The following is a 20,049-nucleotide window of genomic DNA, read 5'->3' on the forward strand; positions in this document are numbered from 1 at the left end:
CCAATCCGTAGGCGCTTAGTGAAACATTCTACAGAAGGCGGAGCTTGTGGCGGCAGTCGGTACCTGCGCAGGGACGGCGAGGAGGAGGGGGAGGGGGTAAGTGTGCGTGGGACTACCGTACCCATCATCCTCGGGTGGGCTGTGAGTGATGGGCATTGTAGTCTATGAAGATCCGGGGTGTGTGTGGAGGGATTTCAGTGGATTGTTGGGGCTCACACTGGAAGTTACCCAATCCTGGTTATCATATCATATTACATTGCTATTAGATTATTACATTATATTGTATTAGAGTGTATTGTATTTGTATTGTATTGATTATATATATTATCATTACATAATACTCTACAGGTAGTCCTCGACTTATGACTACAATTGATCCCAAGACTTATGTTGTTAAGCAGGGGTTTTCAAACTTGGCCCTTTGATGACTTGTGGACTTCAACTCCCAGAAGTCCCCAGCCAGCGTGCCTGGCTGAGGAATTCTGGGAGTTGAAGTCCACAAGTCATCAAAGGGTCATAATTCCCTCACCCTGGCTGAGGAATTCTGGGAGTTGAAGTCCACAAGTCATCAAAGGGCCAAGTTTGAAGGACCCCTGTTGTTAAGCCAGACATTTGTTAAGTGAGTTTTGCCCTGTTTCACCGCTCAGTTGCTAAGGGACTCACTTCAGTTGTTAAGCAAGTCACACGGTTGTTAAGTGAATCTGATCCCCCCCCTTGACTTTGCTTGTCGGAAGGATGCCAAAGGGGATTGATCATATGATCCCGGGACAGTGTAACCGTGATAAATATGAATCAGTTGCCAAGCGTCAGTCTGAATTTTGATCCTGTGGCCTTCAGTGGTCGTAAGAGTGAATAGCGGTCCTAGGTCATTTTTTTTCAGTGCCGTTGTAACTTTGAACAGTCACTGAACAAACAGTTGTAAGTTGAAAACTAACTTGGATGTAAGGGTGTAGGTCTATACCAGTGGTTCTCAATCTTTTTAATGCCACGACCCCCCCAACCGGTTGTAAGTCGAGGACTACTCAACCGGTCGTAAGTCGAGGACTACTCAACTGGTGCAGCACCGTTTGCAGAATGGACTTTGGGGGGGCTCAGCAGGGCAGAGACAGCCTGGACAATTCCTATTGGCTTTTGAAAGCCAATAGAATTAGACTCTATTCAAGAGAGTCTATTCTATTGGCTTTCAAAAGCCAATAGAATAAAAGGGAGGAGCACAGCTAAGGAAAAGGGGGAAAAAATGGCGGACTGCGTTGTTTGGCGATCCCCGTGAAATGGTCGTTCGACCCCAAATGGGGTCCTGACCCACAGGTTGAGAATCACTGGTCTATACATATGTTGTATATAGTATATTTTAAATGTGTGTTATGTAGATAAGATAAGCTGTATTGTCATTTTTTTTACTGTGGGCACAACGGCACACATCAAAAATGAAATTTAGTGGCCCGCTCTCAAAGTGAAACACATATATGACACACACGTAAAACATACTATATACAAGTACTATATACCTGAGCAGGGGGTTGGACTAGATGACCTCCAAGGTCCCTTCCAACTTTATTATTATTATTATTAAGACACAACATATTTATAGACCCACACCCCTACATATACATAACAAATAAATATTAAATACGGTCCATCTTGAATACATAACGGAAGGAGGAAGCTTGAGAGTTCACGAGGTTAATGCTGTACGGAATGAAACTATGGCTGAATCTGGATGTTCTGCTACGGTTACCACGAAGCCTTCTTCCCCCAGAAGGGAACAAGGAAAACAGGTCGTGAAGAGGATGTGTAGCGTACACTTTGAGAGGAAGCAACTAAAATTTATTTTTAATGTGTGCCATGCCCACAGGAAAAAATGACAATAAAGGTTAGTAAATGTAAATCTAATCTGTACTATACTAATATTTCACTACACTACACCGATCGTATATTATGTTCATTGCACAGTCATCCAGGTATTCAGACTGGATCTGGCACTTTTGTTATATCATATATTGTATTGTTATTATATTTTAATTTTATATATCACCGGATGTTGTCCTTACCATCCCAGGTTTCCCCATTCGGACATCCAAGGCGCCTTTGGAACAGGTGGAAGAGAGGAACCTCTGAGGAACTCAGGTGAGGCGGTCCTATCCAGCTGGGGCCAACTACAACTCCTATCAGCCCCAGCCAAGGGGGCATTGAATGGGGGAGACTTTGGAGGCCCAGGGCTTGGGGTGTGTTAGGATAACCTCCTGAAGCAGCATCACAGCAAGGCTTCTGTGCTCGGCAGGATGGGCGAAGTGGAGATCTCGCCTCGGGCGTACGTCAAGATGTGCCTCCATGCGGCTCGGTATCCCCACGTGGGGGTGAACGGACTCCTCCTGGCTCACAAGCGCCGGCCCACAGCTGGGCCCGCAGAATGCCTCTACATCATGGACTGCGTCCCCCTTTTCCACAGCAACCTGTTGCTCACCGTGATGCTGGAGGTGGCCCTCAACCAGGTGTGTCATTTCAACATGAATAGACTAGAAAATAATAATAGAATAGAATAGAATAGAATAGAATAGAATAGAATAGAATAGAAAATATGGAGTGAAGTGGAGTGGAATGGAATGGAATAGAATAGAATAGAAAACATGGAGTGGAGTGGAATGGAATGGAATAGAATAGAATAGAATAATAAAATAGGATAGGATAGGATAGAATAATAGAATAGGATAGGATAGAATGGAATAGAATGGAATGGAATAGAAATAAGGACTAGAATAGAATAGAGTCGAATAGAATAGAATAGAATAGAATAGTGGAATGAAGACTAGGACAGAACAGAGTAAAGTAGAGTAGAATAGAATAGGGGAATGAAGAATAGGATAGGACAGGACAAAACAACAGAATAGTGACTTAAGACTGTTTTTCGCACTTAATGACCGTTGCAGCCTCTCCGACGCTCAACAGGAACAAAATTCAGATGCTTGGCAAGTGATTCCTATTTATGATGTTTATTTATCACTTAGCCCTGGGATTAAGGGATCCCCTTTTGCGATCAGCAGACAAACCAGAGTCAAGCCAGATTTGCTTAACGACTGTGTTACAAACTTAACAACTGCAGGGATTCACAGAACAACTGTGGCAAGGAAGGGCCGTAAAACGGGGCAAAATTCACTGAAACGCTTTGTCTTGCTTAGCAACGGAAATGTTGGAATACGGCATTCCAGTTTTGGTCACCACAATGTAAAAAAAGATGTTGAGACTCTAGAAAGAGTGCAGAGAAGAGCAACAGAGATGTTCAGGGGACTGGAGGCTGAAACATACAAAGAACGGTTGCAGGAATTGGGTATGTCCAGTTTAATGAAGAGAAGGACGAGGGGGGACATGATAGCAGTCTTCCAATCTCTCAGGGGCTGCCCCAAAGAAGAGGGAGTCAAGCTATTCTCCAAAGCACCTGAAGGCAGGACAAGAAGCAACGGGTGGAAACTCATCAAGGAGAGAAGCAACCTAGAACTAAGGAGAAACTTCCTGATAGTTAGAACCATTAACCAGTGGAACAACCTGCCTCCAGAAGCGGTGAATGCTCCAACACTGGAAGTTTTTAACAAGAGATTGTACAACCAATTAGTCTGAAATGGTGTAGGGTTTCCTGCCTGAGCAGGGGGTTGGACTCAATGACCTCCAAGGTCCCTTCCAACATTATTATTATTATTATTATTATTATTATTATTATTATTATTATATCAAGGACTACTTTTTATTGAGCAGCCAAAGTAAAGTAAAGGGCGAAGAGAAGCTTTATTTTTAATTTAAGAAACCTTGGCATAACAGGATGGGTAAACCTGGCCACTTATTTACAGGAACACAGTCTTAACAATATCTCTTTTGCAGTTTGCAAACAGTCAGGACTGTGTTTTTTTTTTTTTTAACCTTGGCCACTTGAAGACGGGACTTCAACTCCCAGAATTCCCCAGCCGGTTTTGGCCCATTTTAACGACTTGTCTTGCCATCATCGTAAAGAGAATCCCTGCAGTTCTTAAGTGAGTCGTGTCGTTGTTCTGGATTCCCCACTGCCTTTGCTGGTCTGTCAGGGCCCCCTTCAAAACCTCATCCTAAGAAAGCAGCACTCGTGGAAGCCGTTTCTTCCAAAAGGAACTTTTATTAGGAGAAGCTGATGGCAGGCATAATAGACAAGATCTGAGAGTTTCCTGCTCAGATCAATAGGTTAAAAGTGTCCCAAGCAAAAAAACCCACCCGGTTTTCATCCGGTCAGTTCACATGGGCCAATCCCCAGGTGTTAAGACTGTTGTAGGAAAGACTAGATGATGATGCCATGCTGTCTTAGGGTTGCAGCGATGCTTTGTCGGCTCTTCACACCTTCCCTTCCCAGCACGGAGATAAACCATTTGCGGGAGGCACATTCCTTTCTCTTTCCCCCCATCCCTTTTACTAGCTGACATCAAGAGGAGAGATAGTTCACAGAGGAAGTATGCAGAAACAGCGAAGCGTTTCAATGCCGCGACAGAGGAAAATAAAGCAATAGCCCACAGTGCTATCCCCCCCTTCCCTCTAGGAGCATGGCAGAACCCAAAAGTATAGAGAGAACAGAGTTTGAGTTTAAAGCAAGAAAGGGTCCACTTAGTATATTGGTTCTGACATCCTGCCTCCCTTAAAAAAAAGAGAGATCCACCTATGGAAACATAGAGAGAAATGTAGGCATAGGATCCACCTGTGGAGACAGAGGGAGAAATATATGCCTAGGTTAATCAGGTTTGTTTGGGTATTCGGCGCGGAATTTTCTTAGCAATTTAGGAGCTTTCATATGGCCTTTGTGGACCCACTCGTTTTGGGAGGATGGGAGGTGTTTCCATGCCACTAGATCAGTGGTTCTCAACCTGTGGGTCGGGACCCCATTTGGGGTCGAACGACCATTTCACGGGGGTCGCCAAACAACGCCGTCCGCCATTTCCCCCCCCCTTTTCCTTAGCTGTGCTACTCCCTTTTCTTCTATTGGCGTTTGAAAGCCAATAGAATAGATTCTCTTGAAGAGAGTCTAGTTCTATTGGCTTTCCAAAGCCAATAGGAATTGTCCAGGCTGTCTCTGCCCTGCTGAGCCCGCCAAAAGTCCCATTCTGCAAACGGGGCTGCACCAGTTGAGTAGCCCTCGACTTACGACCAGTTGAGTAGTCCTCGACTTACGACCGGTTGGGGGGTCGCGGCATTAAAAAGGTTGAGAACCGTTGCACTAGATATTGAGTGGAGCCAGGGTATTTCCCAGAGTCCAGAATTTCTTTGATTTCGGAATGTTGTTCCCCTTCAACCATAATAGGAGGAGGGGCATCCCCCCCCTCGCTATGGACCCATCTAATTCACCAAATGAAACCGGTTTCTTCGGCCTGATAAGGCAGCGGGTGCACCCGGAGTCAATTAATGCCCTAACTTCTACAGCTTTGGCCAGGGTCGGAGCTAGTAAAGTCACTGTCCTGGTGAGGGGCGCAGTGGGTCCACTTACCAGGGGTTCATCCTCGGAATCGTCGTCGGATGAGTTGGACGCTCCCGCTGTGTAGGCTCCTCGCCGGGCTGAGGCAGGGAACTCAACGGTATCCGTGTCTTTCGTGGCCGTCTCCTTCAGCTTCGCTGGCGCCTTTCCGGACTTCCCAGCCAGGGTCCGGTCTGGTTTTCCAGTTGGGGTGCGGGAACGGCACACGGCGGCGCGGTGCCCTTCCTTGCCACATTTGAAGCACCCGATGGTTCTTTTGGAGGTTGACGGCTGCTTTGCTGGCACGCGGACCGATTCCGGCGGCCATTTTCCCCACGGTCTTCTCCCTCTGCGCTGCCTCTTGGCTAAGTCGATCTCGGCTTCCTCGGCTAGGACGTACCAGTCCTGCAGCCGGTGGGGATCCCCCCGAGGGAGGCAAGCATCGTAGAGGTCGTAGTTTAGGCCATCCTTGAAGTAGCTAAGCAAGATGTCTTCTGGCCAATTTAGTTTGGTGGCTAGCGTCCGGAACTCTTGAGCGTATTCGGCCACCGGTCGCCTGCCTTGCTTCACCGTCTTTATCCGCTCTCGGGCCTTCCGCTCTGCCAACGGGTCCCCGAACCGGCGCCTCAGGGAGAGCATGAATTGGTTGAAATTCAGCAGCTCTGGAGCGTCGGCCTCGTACAGGCCCACGACCCAGTCGGCTGCGACGCCGTCCAGGGCGGCTTGCACGACGCGGATTCTGGCGCGGTCGGTGGGGATGTCCTGGCCGTACTCCGCCATGTAGTTTAGCACCTGGGTTAGGAAGACTCCCAGGCGCTGTGGCTCTCCACGGAATTTCACGTCTAGCGGAGGGAACGTCTGGATGGAGCGTGTCCTCTGTTTGTGTCGTCTCCCCCCTCTCGCTGCGGCTTCCACGCGACGTGGGGTGGCCGCAGCGGTGGCGACGGCGGCGGGCTCGTTGGTTCCTTCGGCTGGGTCCAAAATGTCAGGTTTAGGCCCTGCTCCGTTTTCCAGGCGGAAGGTGTCCCGGTAGGGTTCATCTTTCTCCTTGATGGAGTCCAGGGCTATCTTGATCATGCCCATTGCCTGTTCCAACAGCCGGGTGGAATGCCTCCGCCGATCCTCCTCGCTGAGATGGAGAGACCGTTCCATCTCCTCCTTCCAGCCTGGTTGATGACTGAGTGTCATCTTCCTGGCTTTCTTCTCCCAGTCGTCCTTCTTCCCAACGCCCATCGACCACCTGGGCTCCACCGTGGGGCCGCGCTCTCTCATCGCCTCCTCTTCCGACGAACTGGGGGATCCGGAACTGGATTATTTACAAGGGTCTGCCCTGCAGGAGGGTTCCCCCGCTGCTGCAGGTTCCTCTTTCTCCGCTCTGTTGTTCCACATGGTTTGCTAAGTCCCCCACTCAGGGTTTTCCTTCCAGGCTGACTATTGCTGCAGATCCTGTCTAATGGCAGACCCCCCCCCCTTCAAAACCTCATCCTAAGAAAGCAAAACTGGTGGAAGCCGTTTCTTCCAAAAGAAACTTTGATTAGGAGAAGCTGACGGCAGCGATAATAGGAGGGTTTCCCCGCTCAGATCAATAGGTTAAAAGTGTCCCAAGCAAAACTCCACCCCATAGTTTATCCGGTCAGTTCACATGGGCCAATCCCCAGGTGTTAAGCCTGTTGTGGGAAAGAGTAGATGATGATGCCAGCGATGCTTTGTCGGCTCTTCACACCTTCCCTTCCGAGCGGCGGAGATAAACCATTTGCTGGAGGCACATTCCTTTCTCTCCCCCCCTCCTTTTACTAGCTGACCCCCCCTCCCTTTTACTAGCAAAGTGTTACAATGCAGCAACAGAGGAAAATAAAGCAATAAAGCAATAGCCCGCAGTGCTTTCCCCCCCCCCTTCCCTCCAGGAGCATGGCAGAAACCAGAAGAATAGAGAGAAGAAAGTTTAAAGCGAGAAGGGGTGGGTACCGTTGTGTATCCCATATCAAGGACTGCTTTTTATTGAGCAGCCAAAGTAAAGTCTGAATTCCTACACAGGGCGAAGAGAAGCTTTATTTTTAATTCAAGAAACCTTGGCTTAACCCAGTGGTTCTCAACCTTTTTAATGCCACGACCCCCCCTAACCAGTCGTAAGTGGAGGACTACTCAACCGGTCGTAAGTCGAGGACTACTCAACTGGTGCAGCACCCTTTGCAGACTGGGACTTTTGGCGGGCTCAGCAGGGCAGAGACAGCCTGGACCATTCCTATTGGCTTTGGAAAGCCAATAGAATTAGACTCTATGCAAGAGAGTCTATTCTATGGGCTTTCAAAAGCCAATAGAATAAAAGGGAGGAGCACAGCTAAGGAAAAGTGGGAAAAAAATGGCGGACTGCGTTGTTTGGCGACCCCCGTGAAATGGTCGTTCGACCCCAAATGGGGTCCCGACCCACAGGTTGAGAACCACTGGCTTAACCGGATAAACCTGGCCAATTATTTCCAAGAACACAGCCTTAACAATATCTCTTGTGCAGTTTGCAAACTGTCAGGACTTTGTTTGTGTGTGTGTGTTTTTTTTAAACCTTGGCCACGTGAAGACGGTGGGACTTCAACTCCCAGAATTCCGCAGCCGGTTTCGCCCCATTTGAACCATTTTTCTTGCCATCGTGGTGAAGAGAATCCCTGCAGTTCTTGTGAGTTGTTTTCGTCGTTCAGGATTCCCCACTGACTTTGCCGGTCGTAAGGTCGCAAAAGGGTATCTTGCAGGATCCCGGGACAGTGCAGTCATTGTAAATGTGGGTCAGTTGCCAAGCGTCTGAATTGTCCCCGCATGAGCACACGGGAAAGCCGCAATGGCCGTATGTGCAAAAACGGTCATAGGTCACTTGTTATCTGTGCCGTCGTAACTACGAACGGTCACTAAATGAATGTATGTCGAGGAGTAAGTTAAACGTAAGTCAGGACTCTTACGATACCACGTCAAGGACTACTTGTGTGGCTGGATTACCTTTGTCACTTTTTTTGATAGGGTAACTTTCTTAACAGATGATAGGAATGCGGTAGATGTAATATATTACAGGGCTCTTCCCACTTGGCCCTTTGATGACTTGTGGACTTCTGGGAGTTGAAGTCCACAAGTCATCAAAAGATCATAGTTCCCTTGCGCCAGCTGAGGAATTCTGGGAGTTGAAGTCCACAAGTCATCAAAGGGCCAAGTTGGAAGACCCCTGTAATATATCTTGACTTCAGCAAAGTGAAAACATAACCTGCCAAAAGCTAGATCAGTGGTTCTCAACCTGTGGGTTGGGACCCCATTTGGGGTCGAACGACCATTTCACGGGGGTCGCCAAACAACGCAGTCCGCCATTTCCCCCCCCCCCTTTTCCTTAGCTGTGCTACTCCCTTTTCTTCTATTGGCTTTTGAAAGCCAATAGAATAGACTCTCTTGAATAGAGTCTAATTCTATTGGCTTTCAAAAGCCAATAGGAATTGTCCAGGCTGTCTCTGCCCTGCTGAGCCCGCCAAAAATCCCATTCTGCAAACGGTGCTGCACCAGTTGAGTAGTCCTCGACTTAACGACCAGTGGAGTAGTCCTCGACTTACGACCGGTTGGGTGTCGCGGCATTAAAAAGGTTGAGAACCACTGAGCTAGATTAGTAAATGAATTAAAGGTGGGCTGGATGACAGGACAATTAAATGGGAAACTGAAGTGCTGGCTGGGGAATTCTGGGAGTGGAAGTCCACCCCTCTTAAAGCATGGCTGGCTGGGGGATTCTGGGACTTGAAGTCCACCCCTCTTAAAGCAGGCTGGCTGGGGGATTCTGGGAGTTGAAGTCCACCCCTCTTAAAGCATGGCTGGCTGGGGGATTCTGGGAGTTGAAGTCCACCCCTCTTAGAGCAGGCTGGCTGGGGAATTCTGGGACTTGAAGTCCACCCCTCTTAAAGCAGGCTGGCTGGGGAATTCTGGGACTTGAAGTCCACCCCTCTTAAAGGATGCTGGCTGGGGAATTCTGGGACTTGAAGTCCACCCCTCTTAAAGCATGCTGGCTGGGGGATTCTGGGAGTGGAAGTCCACCCCTCTTAAAAGTGGGCCAGGTGGAAAAACGCTATCCTAACCCTCCTCCTGAATCTAACAGACTGCCAACACGGGCATTCCTGCTTTTGACAGGTGGATTCCTGGAGCTCCGAGTCCGATTTGTTCCTGGCTGGCTATTACCAGGCAAACTCTGGGATGGATGACAAAAGGTGAATTTGATGAGGGAGGAAAACGTTGGGCGAAGGGGTAGGTGTCTTGCCTGACCAAAGTTTCTCTGACTCCTTCCCTTCTTCCCCCCCCCCCCCAGCCCTACCTCCCTGGCAGAAAAGACTGCAGCGCGGATTGCCGATCTTTGTGGCGAGGCCGTGCTGATCATGGTGAGGATCTCCCTGGATTTGGAAGTGCTGGGTGGACCCATCTTTGGGATAGCGATAGAAGACAATATTTGCACGAAGGAAGGCAACTGTACGTGTCTCAGGATAACGTAGCGGGATCCAAGATGTCCTCCAGACACCACACCAATAGCAGCAAAGGACAGCCCAGTGCATGCACCCATGTCTAGGGATAGAGAAGGGGACGTGCCCTGAGGATGGGCTCCAGCATTAAGTCGGAAAGCCTGGAAGGTTAAACCTCTGGCCCCGTGACCGACTCAGATTGGATGCTGCAGAATATTTATAGCTCAGGGTTGAACTGTGGGGTCCCTGGGGCTCTCTGAGCTTGGTGGTTTTCTTGCAGACGTTTTACAACCCAGCTAGGGAACATCATCAGTGCTGGGAGGAGTCAGGTTTGCGAGGAGGAGGAGGAGGAGGATAGGAAAAGGGCTGTGGGGTCCTTGGTGTTTTCTAAGCTTGGTGGTTTTCTTGCAGACATTTCACGACCCAGCTAGGTAGCATCATCAGTGCTAGGAGGAGTCAGGTTTGCAAGGAGGAGGAAGAGGAGGGGGGAGGAGGAGGAGGAAGAGGGGGGAGGAGGAGGATAGGAAAAGGGCTGTGGGGTCCTTGATGCTTTCTGAGCTTGGTGGTTTTCTTGCAGACATTTCACGACCCAACTAGGTAACATCATCAGTGCTAGAAGGAGTCAGGTTTGCAAAGAGGAGGGGGAGGAGAAGGAGGAGGAGGAGGATTGGGGGGTCCTTGGTGCTCTCTGAGCTTGGTGGTTTCCTTGCAGACATTTCACGACCCAACTAGGGAACGTCATCGGTGCTAGAAGTTTACTCAAACCTCCCTCCCTTCTAGCACCGATGACGTTCCCTAGTTGGGTCACGAAACGTCTGCAACCGAAGCACCCAACTCCGTGATTCCCAAGGACCTCCCCCCCCCAGTCCAGCCTTGAGCGACAGACATTCTTCCCTGCTCACGCTGCCTCCTGCCACGGGATTGCTCCAGAGAAAAAAAGAGGCCATGATTTGCTTTCTCCTACCTTAATTCCTTCCCCAGTTGGATAACCGGAAGTTCACGATAAACCCTCGGCTACCTCCCCTCACCGTCTTGGAGCAGAGAGATCGCCAGTGGGTTCCTAAAGACAAAAACCTGTGAGTTGCAGCTACCGATGGCTTACACAACACTTACTTACAAGTGGTCTTGCAGTAGTATTCTCTCTCTCTCTCACACACACACACACACACACACAGACACAAGATCCTCATACGGTTTCCTTTAAGCAACGTTAATACAGAGCGCAAACGAGGTGGAAGAAACGACAAGGGTAAAACAATAAAAAAGGCCCGAGATAAAAAGGAAAATATAAAAATAAAAATGACCCCAACGCCATTCGCGCGGGGGGGGGGGAATGTCTTTTATTTCCATACCATTTCACACACTCCTCGACTTTACGGCCACAGGGCAGCTGGAAATGTCTGTCGCTTGGCTGTCCAAAGTGGGTTTTGTCCCGTTTTACGACCTGCCTTCTCACGGTCGTTAAGCAAATCTGGCTTCCCCCCCCCCGCTGAGTTCGCTTGCTCGGAAGGTCGCAAAAAGGGGAATCATATGACATACACATGCACTTCCCCCGGGAAGCTGCGACCGTCGTAAATAGGAGTCGGTTGGCCAGGGATACGAGTTTGGATCACGCGACCGTAGGGGAATGCTGCAGTACTTGTGTGAAAAATAGTCATAAGTCATTTTTTTTTGCAGTCACTAGGCCAGTGGTTCTCAACCTGTGGGTCGGGACCCCATTTGGGGTCGAACGACCATTTCATGGGGGTCGCCAAACAACGCAGTCCGCCATTTTTTTCCCCCTTTTCCTTAGCTGTGCTACTCCCTTTTATTCTATTGGCTTTTGAAAGCCAATAGAATAGACTCTCTTGAATAGAGTCTAATTCTATTGGCTTTCAAAAGCCAATAGGAATTGTCCAGGCTGTCTCTGCCCTGCTGAGCCCGCCAAAAGTCCCATTCTGCAAACCGTGCTGCACCAGTTGAGTAGTCCTCGACTTACGACCGGTTGGGGGTCGCGGCATTAAAAAGGTTGAGAACCACTGCACTAGGCAAATGCTTGTAAACTGAGGAGTATCTGGATTGGTATTCCATGCCCAAGGATTATCTAGTCCAGGGGTAGTCAACCTTGGCTCTTTTATGACTTGTGGACTTCAACTCCCAGAATTCCTGAGCCAGCCACGCTGGAGGAGAAATAGAGAGGTTTCCATGCTGAGCCATGCTGGCTGGGGAATTCTGGGAGTTGAAGTCCACGAGTCATAAAAGAGCCAAAGTTTCTCTCATGCTGGCTCAGGAATTCTGGGAGTTGAAGTCCACGAGTCATAAAAGAGCCAAAGTTTCCCTCATGCTGGCTCAGGAATTCTGGGAGTTGAAGTCCACCAGTCATAAAAGAGCCAAAGTTTCCCTCATGCTGGCTCAGGAATTCTGGGAGTTGAAATCCACGAGTCATAAAAGAGCCAAAGTTGCCTACCCCTAATCTAGGGGTATTGTGCTTTATCCAGCCCTATAGATTCACCTCTCATCTTAGGGCAGGGGTAGGCAGCCTTGGCTCTTTTATGACTCGTGGACTTCAATTCCCAGAATTCCTCAGCCAACATGGCTCAGCATGGAAACCTCTCCATTTCTCCTCAGCATGGCTGGCTCAGGAATTCTGGGAGTTGAAGTCCACGAGTCATAAAAGAGCCAAGGTTGACTACCCCTGTCTTAGGAGTTCGTGTCTCCCCAGTTTATAAGCCCTCAGGGGCTCCCTAGGCTTCCAATGATTGTGTATTATGAACCAAGCCCTTAAAATGGGTGAAAATATCCTTTGCAGGCAAGTCCCATGTCAGCTCAGCCAACTCTGGTTTAGAATAGGATAGACTAACAGAGTTGGGACCTTGGAGGTCTTCTAGTCCAACCCCGTGCTCAGGCAGGAAACCCTATACCAGGGGTCTTCAAACTTGGCCATTTTACGACCTGTGGACTTCGACTCCCAGAATTCCTCAGCCAGCGTGCCTGCCTCAGGAATTCTGGGAGTTGAAGTCCACAACCTGGGGTCTTGGCCCTTTCATGACTTGTGGACTTCAACTCCCAGAATCCCTCAGTCAGTGTGCCTACCTCAGGAATTCTGGGAGTTGAATTCCACAAGTCATGAAAGGGCCAAATTTGAAGACCCCGTGTCCTATACCTTTTCAGACAAATGGCTGTCCAGTCTCTTCTTAAAACGTCCAGTGTTGGAGCATTCACAACTTCTGGTGGCAAGTCGTTCCACTAGTTAATTGTTCTGTCAGGAAATTTCTCCTCAGTTCCGGGTTGCTTCTCTCCTTGATTAGTTTCCATCCGTTGGTTCTTGTTCTGCTTTCAGGTGCTTTGGAGAAGAAGTTGACTCCCTCTTCTTTGAGGCAGCCCCTCACATATTGGAAGACTGCTATCATATCACCCCTGGCCCTTCCCTTCATTAAACTAGACATACCCAATTCCAGCAATCGTTCTTTGCTTAATAAGAGAGTTAAAAGTCAGTTATGTCTTAACCAAGAGGCAATCTGGCAGAAGGAGGGAATTATCCCTGCCCCACCAGGTTAAAATTCAAGTCCCCTTTTACAGAAATCCGGAAGAACAAATTGGAAGGGACCCTTGAGGTCCTCTAGCCTGACCCCCCCCCCGCTCAAGTAGAAAATCCTATCCCCATTCAGGACCAATCGCTCTTCGATCTCTTCTTGATGGATCTTTTTGACGTTTTTCAGGGTCATGTGGACCGACTGGGAAGCCTCTCGCCACATTTGCAAGTCCCTACTGGAGGCCAAAGTGTATTCCCGATTGGTCGACTTCGACAGCCACCTGGATGACATCAGACAAGACTGGACCAATCAGCAGCTGAACGTGGAAATCGCCCAGTTGGTATCGGTAGCCAATGGCAGTGCTTGAAGGAGGAGCCGGGCCAATTTGTAAGGATCTTTAAACCAGCTTCGTTAGGAGCATCCGGGATGTCGGATTAGCCCAGATAGAAGCCAGGATCACGTGATCGAGGCCCCGCCCCTTTCTAACGGCAAGGCTGCCATCTTGACTGTCTTATCTCCTCCCGCCCCAACGAGACGCCTCTCTTGAAGAAGGATGAATTTGCTTCGAAATTTGTGTTGTTTTTAATTTATTCCATCTTTGCAAAAGCAATTTGCCCCAACCAAATTCTTGTTTTTTAAAAAAGGAGGGATTTAACCCCCTCCCCGTTTTATCCAGGTAGTCCTCGAACTTACGACCACACTTGAACCCAAAATTTCTGTTGCTAAGCGAGACATTGGCTAAAGTTAAGTTTTGCCCCATTTTAACACCTTTCTTGAATCACTGTTATTTGATAAGTTAGTAACCTGGTCGTTAAGTGAGGCCGCAAAAGGGGATCCCGTGACGCGGCGACCATCGTAAATATGGACCCTCTGAATTTCGAGCGTGGGGAGGCTGCAACGATCGTTAAGTCTAGAAAAAAGTTGTACGTCCCTTTTTTTCAGCGTGGTTGTTAACTCTGAGTGGTCGCTAAACGAAATGTTGTAAATCGGGGACAACCTGGAATTTCAGAAGATTTTATTTCATCGGCGCGGTTTAAGATTTTATATGTATAAAACCCGTCGGATTCCAGAGAGAGAAGCCCAACTGCAATTCTTCGCCTAGGGCCCGAATTAAACGTTTCCTCTCACCAGGTTTTAAAAATCTGTTTATTGAAAGAGGATCAAGTTGATCAGGGAAGGAAAAAAGGGTCTGGGAGGTGACCTGATCGCTGGCTGAACCCTTTAGTAGATCATCCCTTTGTTTTCATCCCGGGGCTTCTTAATCTTGTCAAAATTCTTCAGGATGCTGTCGTAGGTCACAGCCTGGCAAGAGAGAGGAGAGGGGAAATCACAGGGGGTCTGGCCAGAAGGATAATATAGAATTAGAATAGAGCAGTGGTTCTCAACCTTTTTAATGCCGTGACCCCCAACCGGTCGTAAGTCGAGGACTACTCAACCGGTCGTAAGTCGAGGACTACTCAACTGGTACAGCACCGTTTGCAGAATGGGACTTTTGGCGGGCTCAGCAGGGCAGAGACAGCCTGGACAATTCCTATTGGCTTTTGAAAGCCAATAGAATTAGACTCTATTCAAGAGAGTCTATTCTATTGGCTTTCAAAAGCCAATAGAATAAAAGGGAGTAGCACAGCTAAGGAAAAGGGGGAAAAAATGGCGGACTGCGTTGTTTGGCAACCCCCGTGAAATGGTCGTTTGACCCCAAATGGGGTCCCGACCCACAGGTTGAGAACCACTGGAATAGAGAATAGAATAGAATAGAACAGAATAAGAATAGAACAGAATAGAACAGAACAGAATACAATATTAGAATAGAATAATATTAGGATAGGATAGGATATGATAATATTAGAATAGAATAGAATAGAATAGAATAGAATAGAATAGAATAGAATAGAATAGAATACAATTACAATAGAAGAACAACAGAAAATATGGAATGGAATGGAATAGAATAAAATTAGAATAGAGAACCATGGAAAGAATGGAAAGGAATAGAAAATATGGAATATAATAGAATAAAATTAGACTAGAGAACAGAACAGAAAATACGGAATGGAATGGAACATGGCAATTTTAAAAGGCGTGGTGGACTTCAAATCTTGAGATTATTTTTCTCCTGTATCCACCGTAACAGAATAACGGAGCTGGAAGGGACCTTGGAGGTCTTCTAGTCCAGCCCCCTGCTTAGGCAGGAGACCCTATATACCATTTCAGACAAAGGGCTGTCCAGTCTCATCTTAAAATCTTCCACTGTTGGAGGAGGGAGGGGAAAAAAAAATAACAGAATAACAGACTCGGAAGGGACCTTGGAGGTCATTTAGTCCAGCCCCCTGCTCAGGTAGGAGAACCTATAGCAGGAGTAGGCAACCTTGGCTCTTTTTATGACTTGTGGACTTCAACTCCCAGAATTCCTGAGGCAGCATGAGGGAAACTTTGGCCCCTTCATGACTCGTGGACTTCCAACTCCCAGAATTTCTGAGCCAGCATGGCTCAGCTTGGAAACCTCTCCCTTTCCCCTCAGCAGTTGGGAGTTGAAGTCCACGAGTCATCAAAGGGCCAAGTTTGAAGACCCCCAGCCTTACGTGTGAAAAACGGTCATTAAGTCACTTTTTTCAGTGCCGTTGTGACTTCGAACGGTCACTAAACAAACTGTCGTAAGTTGGGGACTAGAGTCATTAATAAGAAATAAATTAATTCATTAAAAAAAACAAGAACAAATTAAAAAAAAAAAAGCCAAGGGCTGTCTTGATGGACCACCGGGTCTTTTTCGGCCGTTCGGTTTTCTCTCTTTCTAAATTTCCCCGAAGTTTCTCGGCCGATGGATCAAGGGGAGGATTAAGAGAGGAACGCTTATCTCTCCGTGACATCCTTGGATGGGACGGGGCTCCCGTTTGGCCAATTTTGGAGAGATTTGTGTGAAAGGTGGCAGGTTTTGGGGTTATTTTTTTTAATTCCTGTACAGAATTCTTCAGCTCTCGGAGGGGGGGGTGTTGAGATCATCGTTCAGGTTTTTTTGGTGGGGGGGGGAATAAAAATGTTGGGTGAAACAGCCTCAGCATTGACCTCCCCACAAGGACTCACGTAAATGTTTCTCAGTTCGTTGACCATGAATCGGATTTCGGCATATTCCGCTTCGTCGATCTCATGGACCAGCTGGCGGTAGTCGCCCTGTAAGCGACGGAGAGAAGGAACAAACAAACGTTTGAGCAATGACACCGTTTCGCGTTCGATCCCGGCTCGCAAAGATTTAATGGAAAGGGAGGGAGACGTACCACGTGGGGAGTCTTAGCAGCTTTGGCTACGGCATCGCCCCGTTCAGAATAATACCTTGAGACACGGAGAAAAGAGAATTTAAACCTCAGAGAATTAAGGGCACATTTTCACCGTGAGAGAAAGAGGGGTGAAGTCGATGGCGTCTCGGGTTCTAGTCCTCCCACAACCATAAAAGCTCCCAAGAGGGACTCCGGGCTGGTCCCTTCCTGTCAACCCAGCCTACCTTGCAAGGCTGTTGCGGGGAACAGGCTAGAAACCAGGAGTCGGTAAGTTCTAGTCTTGCCTTAAGCAAGAAAGTCGGCTGGGTGACTTTGGGCCAATCACCAGGAGGCAGTGAGTTCTAGTCCCACCTTAGGCATGAAAGCCAGCTGGACGACTGGGCCAATCACCAGGAGAGGGAAGAGTTCTATTCCCGCCTTAGGCATGAAAGCCAGCTGGACTGGGCCAATCACCAGGAGACACCGAGTTCTAGTCCCGCTTTAGGTATGAAAGCCAGCTGGGCGATTTTGGGCCAATCACCAGCAGACGGAGAGTTCTAGTCCCGCCTTAGTCATGAAAGCCAGCTGGGCGACTTTGGGCCAATCACCAGGAGACTGGGAGTTCTAGTTCCATCTTAAGCGTGAAAGCCAGCTGGACGACTGGGCCAATCACCAGGAGACGGAGAGTTTTAGTCCCGCCTTAGGCATGAAAGCCAGCTGGACTGGGCCAATCACCAGGAGACACCGAGTTCTAGTCCCGCTTTAGGTATGAGAGCCAGCTGGGTGACTTTGGGCCAATCACCAGGAGACGGAGAGTTCTAGTCCTGCCTTAGTCATGAAAGCCAGCTGGGTGACTTTAGGCCCATCACCAGAAGTCAAGTTCTAGTCTAGACCAGGAGTAGGCAACCTTGGCTCTTTTATGACTCGTGGACTTCAACTCCCAGAATTCCTGAGCCAGCATGGCTCAGCTTGGAAACCTCTCCCTTTCCCCTCAGCATGGCTGGCTCAGGAATTCTGGGAGTTGAAGTCCACGAGTCATAAAAGAGCCAAGGTTGCCTACCGCTGCTCTAGAGGATGGCGTTTCCCATCCCTGCCAGGAAAACTTTTTAAATAAATAAAAAAAAATCTGCATTTTTGCCAGCTGCAAAGCTGCAGAGAGACTGGATCCGAGCTGCAGACTGAGGCCTCGGTTCTCTCGGCATCCTGAGGCAAGAATTCATCGTTCCACCGGTCCCTCTTGTTGGGCCAGATCTGATTGTTCTATAATCTGACCGATCTCTGAGACGTGTCTCCGTTTTATCGCCGCTGGATCTTAGGGCAAGACGATTAGTGCAGTGGAAGAAGGCGGCTTCCTTGGGAGTGACTTGCAGTTGAGGCATAAAGCAAGGTCCAAGGTTGAACTACTAAAACTATTAAAATAGATTTTCACGCCTAACAAGTTCAGCTCACCAGCAGCAAAAAGTTCTATTCTTTTAAATTGGGGCAAGGCATTTTTTTTTTTTTTTTAAGCCTAGGCGCAGGCAACCTTGGCTCTTTTATGACTGGTGGACTTCAACTCCCAGAATTCCTGAGCCAGCCACGCTGAGGGGAAAGGGAAAGGTTTCCGAGCTGAGCCATGCTGGCTCAGGAATTCTGGGAGTTGAAGTCCACGAGTCATAAAAGAGCCCAGGTTGCCTACTCCTGTCTTAGGGGTTCATGTCTCCCCAGTTTATAAGCCCTCAGGGGCTCCCTAGGCTTCCAAAGATTATATTATGAACCAAGCCCTTAAGATGGGTAAAAACATCCTTTGCAGGCAAGTCCCATGTCAGCTCAGCCAACTCTGGTTTAGAATAGGATAGACTGACAGAGTTGGAAGGGACCTTGGAGGTCTTCTAGTCCAACCCCCTGCTCAGGCAGGAAACCTTATACCAGGGGTCTTCAAACTTGGCCCTTTTATGACTTGTGGACTTCAACTCCCAGAATTCCTCAGCCAGCGTGCCTGGCTAAGGAATTCTGGGAGTTGAAGTCCACCAGCAGGGGTCTTCAAACTTGGCCCTTTTATGACTCGTGGACTTCAACTCCCAGAATTCTTGAGCCAGCCACGCTGAGGGGACAGAGAGAGGTTTCCAAGCTGAGCCAGGCTGGCTCAGGAATTCTGGGAGTTGAAGTCCACATTGATTTAGCGACCGTCAAAGCTACAAAAGCACTGAAAAAAAAACCCTGACTTAGGACCGTTTTTCACGCTTACGACCGTTGTGGTATCCCCATGATCACGTGATCAAAATTCAGGGGCGGTTTTTACGACAGTTGTGGAATCCAGGGGATCAAGTGATCGCCATTTGCAACTTTTTTTTTTTTTTGCAAAATCAACGGGGGAAGCCGGATTCGCTAAACGACCGTGTGATTCACTTAACGACGGAAACATAAGGAAGTGGCCCACTTCTTGAATCTGCATTCAGGCTTACTTGGAGATGTGTGTTTGAAATCCTTCCAGCTTCGTCCGGACTGAGGTCAATAATTCATAGACTTTTTCCTAGAACAGAGAGAGAGAGAGAGAGAGAGAGAGAGAGAGATGGGGGGGAGGGAGAGAGGGAGGGAGAGGGAGAGAGAGAAGGGAAAAATAATAATTTAATTATAATTATAAGGTAAAGCAGTGTTTCTCAAACTCAGCAGCTTTAAGATGGGTGGACTTCAACTCCCAGAATTCCCCAGCCAGCATGCTTTAAGATGGGTGGACTTCAACTCCCAGAATTCCCCAACCTACATGCTTTAAGATGGGTGGACTTCCACTCCCAGAATTCCTCAGTCAGCATGCTTTAAGATTGGGTGGACTTCAACTCCCAGAATTCCCCAACCTACATGCTTTAAGATTGGGTGGACTTCAACTCCCAGAATTCCCTAGCTAACTTGCTTTAAGAGGAGTGGACTTCAACTTCCAGAATTCCTCAGCCAGCATACTTTAAGATGGGTGGACTTCAACTCCCAGAATTCCCCAGCCAGCATGCTTTAAGATGGGTGGACTTCAACTCCCAGAATTCCCCAACCTACATGCTTTAAGATGGGTGGACTTCCACTCCCAGAATTCCTCAGTCAGCATGCTTTAAGATTGGGTGATGACTTCAACTCCCAGAATTCCCCAACCACATGCTTTAAGATTGGGTGGACTTTGACTCCCAGAATTCCCTAGCTAACTTGCTTTAAGAGGAGTGGACTTCAACTCCCAGAATTCCTCAGCCAGCATACTTTAAGATGGGTGGACTTCAACATGGCTGGGGATTCTGGGAGTTGAAGTCCCGCCCATCTTAAAAGCTGCTGAACCTGAGACATATTGATGTAACGGTGGGAGAGAGTTTCTGAAGTAGAATATGAAGGAAGAAAAATGTAAA

General features: G+C 48.3%; 2 protein-coding genes across 3 annotated transcripts in view; one reads left to right on the forward strand and one right to left on the reverse strand.

The window, feature by feature from the left end:
• On the forward strand, positions 1–14,564 carry EMC9 (ER membrane protein complex subunit 9). The gene is made up of 7 exons (XM_039338073.1): positions 1–96; positions 2,060–2,127; positions 2,282–2,492; positions 9,602–9,678; positions 9,777–9,846; positions 10,906–11,000; positions 13,623–14,564. The coding sequence occupies exons 3-7, from the start codon at positions 2,283–2,285 to the stop codon at positions 13,801–13,803; spliced, it is 633 nt and encodes a 210-aa protein (XP_039194007.1). The 5' UTR covers positions 1–96; positions 2,060–2,127; position 2,282; the 3' UTR covers positions 13,804–14,564.
• The window catches only part of PSME1 (proteasome activator subunit 1), a 17,734-nt gene continuing 12,248 nt past the window's right edge, over positions 14,564–20,049 (reverse strand). For both annotated transcript variants that reach the window (XM_039338068.1, XM_039338069.1), the window contains exons 8-11: positions 19,129–19,196; positions 16,706–16,760; positions 16,515–16,601; positions 14,564–14,738 (exon numbers count right to left, since the gene is read on the reverse strand). In XM_039338068.1, the coding sequence (XP_039194002.1) occupies positions 14,658–14,738; positions 16,515–16,601; positions 16,706–16,760; positions 19,129–19,196 (291 nt within the window). In that variant the 3' untranslated portion in view covers positions 14,564–14,657. The remainder of the gene's footprint in view (positions 14,739–16,514; positions 16,602–16,705; positions 16,761–19,128; positions 19,197–20,049) is intronic.

This window comes from Crotalus tigris, unplaced genomic scaffold (genome assembly GCF_016545835.1).
Source record: "Crotalus tigris isolate CLP2741 ecotype Arizona unplaced genomic scaffold, ASM1654583v1 scf7180000017690.20705106771:4171800, whole genome shotgun sequence".
NCBI lineage: Eukaryota > Metazoa > Chordata > Lepidosauria > Squamata > Viperidae > Crotalus > Crotalus tigris.

Excerpts from the sequence above, each read along its gene's own strand:
- EMC9 (XM_039338073.1), top strand. The coding sequence starts at position 2,283 with ATGGGCGAAGTGGAGATCTCGCCTCGGGCGTACGTCAAGATGTGCCTC. Across the intron at positions 2,493-9,601 it reads TGGAGGTGGCCCTCAACCAG|GTGGATTCCTGGAGCTCCGA; the intron begins GTGTGTCATTTC and ends TGCTTTTGACAG. Across the intron at positions 9,679-9,776 it reads TCTGGGATGGATGACAAAAG|CCCTACCTCCCTGGCAGAAA; the intron begins GTGAATTTGATG and ends CCCCCCCCCCAG.